Source organism: Solanum stenotomum, chromosome 7 (assembly GCF_019186545.1).
Source record: "Solanum stenotomum isolate F172 chromosome 7, ASM1918654v1, whole genome shotgun sequence".
NCBI lineage: Eukaryota > Viridiplantae > Streptophyta > Magnoliopsida > Solanales > Solanaceae > Solanum > Solanum stenotomum.
In genome coordinates, this window is record NC_064288.1 from 41,827,847 (window position 1) to 41,834,507 (window position 6,661).

General features: G+C 33.2%; 1 protein-coding gene across 1 annotated transcript; it reads left to right on the plus strand.

The window, feature by feature from the left end:
* Positions 1-3,154, plus strand: LOC125871355 (uncharacterized). The gene is made up of 3 exons (XM_049551942.1): positions 1-420; positions 2,057-2,390; positions 2,847-3,154. The coding sequence occupies exons 1-3, from the start codon at positions 71-73 to the stop codon at positions 3,054-3,056; spliced, it is 894 nt and encodes a 297-aa protein (XP_049407899.1). The 5' UTR covers positions 1-70; the 3' UTR covers positions 3,057-3,154.
* The last annotated feature ends 3,507 nt before the right edge of the window (positions 3,155-6,661 follow it).

Genomic DNA, 6,661 nt, shown 5'->3' on the forward strand with positions numbered 1-6,661 from the left:
CTCCTCCTATGCAGCACCACCACCGTCTCCGATCCCAACGGGAAAAGGATCGCGTTCGGCTGTCAATTCAATGTTTGGAGAGTACATTGATCAATCCATAAGCATTCCTCATTTGACTCTCCCGCAAACTACACATCATCGTTGGGTGCCTGATGAAATCAATTATCAATCGATTTTGCGAAGGGAAAATGACGCGATGAGTAGGTTATTGAGTTCCGCTGCTGAATTCGGAGTGATTCGGATTATTGGTCATGGGATATCCGGCGAGGGCATAAGAACATTGTTGATTAAGAATGAATTATTGTTTCGATTAAGTGAAAAGTATGCTAATTATGATAAGTTCCTTTGGGATTGGTCTGATAATGTAATGGTGCAAAAGGCCAAAGTTGCTTTAGGGGATGCAAATTTTCTAATTTTCAGGTATGCTCTATAACATAAATTTGTGATTTTTTATAACGTGTATCGTTGATCGGAAGGTAAATATCCTTTTATAAAGTTATTTTGGCTTTGTTTTTATAAAATTCATCATATAAGTTATAATTTACTAGTTACCATGTTTGTAAATTATGTTTTAATTGAAATGATATAATAATATGAATGTATTACTTTTTTTTAATGCACTCTACCTAAGAATCCTAAATATAAGGAGAAAAATATTCCATCCGATCCGTCTGCATTTGACTGCCATGTAATCTAATTTATAGTTATTAAAATACTTGTTCTTTATCGACTTTTCAAATCATTCACTACAGAAAACATCACATGTCATAGTTATTCTGAAGGGTAAATGACCAAAAAAAATTATAATTCTATATCTTAAAATTTATCTGCATCCTTATGTTGTTATTATTATTTTAGTGAAAAAAAAAAACAATTTAAAACTATTTGAAAGGTGTTATGAAATGTATTTATTTATGTGGATGTCAATTAAATGTTTGCATTGATTTTCGCATTACATTCCACCTCCTCATAATCTCAAATTCTTAATGCAATATCTCCTATCTTTACGGTGGCGGACCTACATATGTCAAGTACGGCCTTTTGTGATAAATATTATTATTTATGTACTAAATTTAGTCATTTATTGAAATATATTATTAGAGCACCCATTTTATGTAGTAATTTTAGAGCTAAAAATAGTTAAGACTCGTGATACAAAAAAAAAAAATTAAAAAAAAATTCTTGAAAAAATAAGAGAATTTCTTATTTATTCTTGTATTTGATAAAGTAAGCCAATTTTTTTTTATCTAAATATATGTAATTTAGCAAAATACTATGGGTGAAATGTACTATAGGAGTGAGATGGTGTGGGAAGTGGGGGTTGACATGGGTGGGATAGTTATTGGGGGGGGGGGTGTTGGATGGGCAGAAAAAAGACAATAAATTTGAAATGTCACTTAAGAAACTTGTTTTCTATACCTTCGTTAGGGAAGGCATACTCATATATTAGGAATTATTTTTCTTTTTAGAGAATGTTTTTAAAAAATTGACAAATCAAAGAGAAAAAATGGAAAAATATTTTCATCACACCCATTGTTGAAAATAATATTAATAAAAGTGTGCTCTCTCTTATAGCTTAAATTTTTAGATGAAATTGTCACACACTCATTACGTTATCAGAGCAGGCAGATGTCCTGGGATCAAATCTCACCGTCACCATATTAAAAAGAATTTCACATGCTTGGCCCATAAAAAGAAAAATCAAGTCTCCACGTGAGGGAGCGTGTTGAGAATACTATTAATAAAAGTGTGATCTCTCTAATAGCTTAAGCTTTTAAATAGATAGTTATACACTTCAATACCAATCACCCGATATAGGCAAAAGTCATTCCATGAATTGGGATGTCCATTTGATTAGTTATCTCACCATATATACAACATAATTTATCTCATCACTATAGATAAATAGTGGCATAAATAATCTTGTGATTAACTAATACCTTTAACCAAAAACAAAATCATGGATCATTGTTCCTAATCCGTCTTACCAAGCAATGAAACAGATAGTTGAAGGCATTTTTGGTTCTTGTTAATGATGATTTAACTTTTGGTGCAGGGAAAAGTTGGAAGAGGTATTGAAGAAACTAAAAGGAATAGCAAAAGAAGTGGATGAAATAATAAGATTGAGTGACAATGAGGAATGTTGGAAAAAAATAGAATCAGAAGAAGTGAAAATGTACATATACAGATGCACTAAAAATCAATCCAGCAATGTGGACCAAACATGGCTTCCACCCCACAATGCAACACTTGAAGATTCACTTAAATATGCATTGCATCTATTTCTCCCATTGGAACCAATTGAATTCTCTATGCATTCAAAACGTGGTCGTTTGCCCTTTAAGACCACCCCAGACACAATCACTGTCACTATTGGAGATCAACTTGAGGTATTCTTTTTCTACGAATAAATATTAACGTTAGTCCTCTTTCTTATCTAGACAAATACTAGTTTTATTAGTTTTCTCTCTGAATTATCGACAGTCTTAAAAACACCCCTCTACTTGACTAACTGGACTTAAATGCACCCTCGATCTGTCACATGACATAGCAAGTGGTCTCAAACTCCTGTAGGAGCATGAGGCTCTTAATAAAACACCGAAAGAAGTGTTGAAAATACCTCTTAACTTGATAAGAATTTAGGGGTGTATTTCACTCAAGTTACAAGATCATGATGTATTTAAGTTCAGTTAGTCAAGTAGATGGATAGTTCAAGAATGAAACTAATAATTCGCGTCAAGTTTAGAATGTTTTCAATACTTCTCTCAACTTCTAAAGGAAGAATGTTACTCATCTGAAATTCAATGTGCTGATGTGATTAAACTAAAATTGTCCCTTGTTAATAGGAATGGAGTGATGGGAAATTCAGGTCTGCAGATGGAGAAGTAGCCTTGAAGCCAAATCTTCACATAGATCAAACATTATTATCATTGGAGCTCAAGTGGTCTTTTACTAACCTCAATAAAACTGAAAAGATAATTACCCTATCTGATCAGGTTCTAATTCTAGTTATATTAATATTAGTATACAAATTGTATAATTATATATTTAATTAAACTGTGCTCCTTCAAAATACACAACTCCAAATAATGTGGTTTCATTTTTTGTACATCTTTTTGGTATTTGTTGCTTATAATTTTGCTATGTGAGAGATGTGAAGAGTGGTTTAATTTACATAAAAATGTTAAAACTTGTGTTGTGCACTTCTCTTGCTTTCTAGTTTTGATTCAATACACAACTTATTGTTGAGTTATTACTTGGAAGTTAGCTTCATAGGAGTACATAGATTAAATGTAACTTTTGGACTCCATACTAAATATATGTGTTTGCTGACATTGTTGCCTTAGGAGTGATTGCAAATACTGTGAAATTCTAAACTATATACAGTAACAACTGAAATACTGAAATGATGCACATTTTAATACTCCTCCTCAAGCGCAAGGGTGCAATATGTTAAGCATTCCCAGCTAATTGCTTAACAAGTACAAGTGTTGGGCATGACTTAACCCTTTGGTTAACAGATCAGCTTCTTGTTGTTGTGTGTGTACATATAATGTTTGAATCAAACCAGCCTTTACTTTGTCTCTAATGAAATGACAATCAATTTCAATGTGTTTTATATCTCATGGAAGATAGGATTTGGTGCTAACTGAATAGCAGACTTGCTATCACTCAATATTGTGATGGGAATCTGTATAGACACATTAAGATCTTTGAACAGTCCTAGTAACCGGGTCACTTTTGTTACAGCTGAAGCCACTTCTATACTAAGCTTCAGCTGAGCTTCAGGTTGTTTCTTTGATTTCCATGATACTATAGAATCTCCAAACTTCACTCTACACCTTGTAACTGATCTTCTGGTGTTGGGACATGCAACTCAATCTGAATCACACCAACATGTTAGCTTGGGGTCACTTGTGATACTAAGCACCGTCCTTCTAAGTTCATATCTACCCAACACCGTCATATCTTAGAAGTCTGACTTCTCCTCTTTGGCCCATTAACACCGTCCTTCTAAGTTCATGTCTACCCAACTAAAGGAAACTTGAACTATATTTAAGAGGCTCATCATTGGCTATATATGATCCCTTTGATCAACCTCTAAAGGGTAATAAATAATGTTTACATTAGCCTATTCCACATTGACAACTCAAATATACTTTTAAGGCACACATGGAACCTCGCCTGACTACATACGATCTCAGGTAAACCTCTTAATGCTCTTGCTAATCTAATGATTTAGCCACACTCCTTTGATCTCATTTAAGAGTCATAATACCATATTTATACCACTCAGTAACACCTTAATTCCTCACCTAATTTATGTCAAATCTACTAGATGAGATCTCAAACTAACATCATCATCATCACGTTATCATCCTTTTTGTCATGACACTCATCTCAATTTCAAGTTTAGTGTCTAGTACTAAACACATCTACCAATATAATTGCTCGCATACTAGCTATACTAACTTACAACTACTAGATAAAATTAAGAAACACTTGCCCACTAAGATCTCATGACAAGTAGTCAATCTTTATCTCCTAACCTACCTATTTACATATTATTGTCACATTCTTTGTCACAATCTAAGTACTATTTTACCATTTCCCTATACATCATTGCCTAATTAGTTCTATAACCCTTTGAATACCATGGGGCTCTCCCTTCAAAAATCATAAGTCTAGCTTAGGTCTATCACCTCATGAATACTTTGCTCTATTATTCAACACCTATACTTGGTCTTCACTAACACAATGTTACATCGACAAACTGTTTTCTGGTAAAAGTATACTCTAACTAGTCCCAACTAGTAGTATTCTTCTACCTTCTATCATGAAATTCATACAAAATTATTATTCCTTAGCCTACACAAAAAGGAAAAGTCCTCATTAATGACTTACTAGGTACTTGACTGCAACTACACACTTTACTCAATAATTGCCCCATTTCTTAGGTTACTACACCTCTAAATGCATACTTCTAACTCTAGAAACTTTTACTACCACTGCTTATAACATTGTAACTCATACTATCTTTTCAAGTGAAACACTATCCAAGCTCTAAAACATATTTCCCTCTTAAAGGGTATCACCTAAAACAAGGTTTAGAGATGAGAGTATGACGGTACATTTCGCTTTTAGCTCGAACGCACGATTCATATGAATTAGAGTGCATTCTTTCAATCCAAACACTTAAGCTCACTCACGGGCTTCTCTCAAGCCCCTCTGTAGTCACATTACTTTCTAAAGACTTTTGTTGAGAGTAACTCCTTGATAAGGATCTAAGTTTCGCTTTTCAACCACCTTGAATATGAGGGGTATTCAAATGGATTTGAGAAATGCACGAGTTTGAATAAGTTCCTCCCGGAACAGTTCACGATTTAGGTTATGAAAGAAAGGAAATTTTTCTTGAATGTATGCAATCCCTCATTTATAGAAGTGGAGCCCTCACAACCATAACTATGATCCTACTGACACAGCTTCATAGATACCCTAGGACACTTGAACTTTGTGCTCTAATACTAAATTTGTCGCATCCCGAGCCTAAGAACCATTTTTGGTCCCAAGCGAACTCTTGTCCTTGATGACTACTAAGCGGAAGACTAACTCAAGCATACACAAGCATCAAAACTGAAGAATTGTTAAAATAGTTTATTGAATCCCAAGATTATCTAAAAATACTGAGTATGAAACATATAGTTTTAAATAAAACATCTAAAACTAAATACTGAAAGACTGACCAAGAATGTCTATCTATGAAGCTTCTACTGTATAAGATAGGTGTCGGGACAAGACCCACGACACCTCAAAATGTTACTACTAACAAATCATAAAACTTGAGTTCTCCGAAAGAATGGAGGTCTCACCAAAAGCTGACGCAATGGAACTCCTATTAATGATCCTAAGTACCTGAATCTGCTTCATGAAAAAGATGCAGGTTAAATGACATCAATACATTGAATGTACGAGTATGCAATAGGGCTGAATAAAACAAATAACTGAACTGGAAGAATGAAGGTAACTCAACTGAAGAATAATATAGATCATGATGAAAATCATAAAACTCTCACGATAAGAATGCAACAATTGGTTACTTTTTTTTTTCTTTTTGTCCATCATTTAGGTTACAGACTAACCTCTTGACCATTCCAACCTCTACCCCAGTCACTTCCATAATATTTATTAGGTCACATATAAATATTTTGGAATAATTTTTTCTTGTTTACTTATCAAATTTTAGAAAAATAAATTTGAAAATCAGTTATTTATTTTCTATGTAAAATATTTTCCTTCATACAAAGCACACCCTTAGAAATGATTGCAACATTATGAAATTCTAAGTCTTAGCTGAAAGGAAAGAGATAATCTGTCGACAGAAACATAATTAGAATCTTAATCAGAATAGAATAGTTTAACTGAAATACATATATAACGAAAAAAAATCAAGTTATCGGATTTCGTGACTTTACTGCATGCACATTACTGATTACATGTACTGTTGTTCGTCTTGTATTCCCAAGATACTTAGAACAAAACTTTGAAGAACTTCGTAAGACACAATAAAGTTTAAGAACATTTTCACAACTAGAAAATTAAAACTAGTAGAGAAACTAGAATCAAAAACAAATTAGATAAAATATACGAAATATTTTTTTTT

Coding starts and splice junctions, on each gene's coding strand:
- LOC125871355 (XM_049551942.1), top strand. CDS start 71: ATGTTTGGAGAGTACATTGATCAATCCATAAGCATTCCTCATTTGACT. Junction 421..2,056: donor GCAAATTTTCTAATTTTCAG/GTATGCTCTATA, acceptor CTTTTGGTGCAG/GGAAAAGTTGGAAGAGGTAT. Junction 2,391..2,846: donor CTATTGGAGATCAACTTGAG/GTATTCTTTTTC, acceptor CCTTGTTAATAG/GAATGGAGTGATGGGAAATT.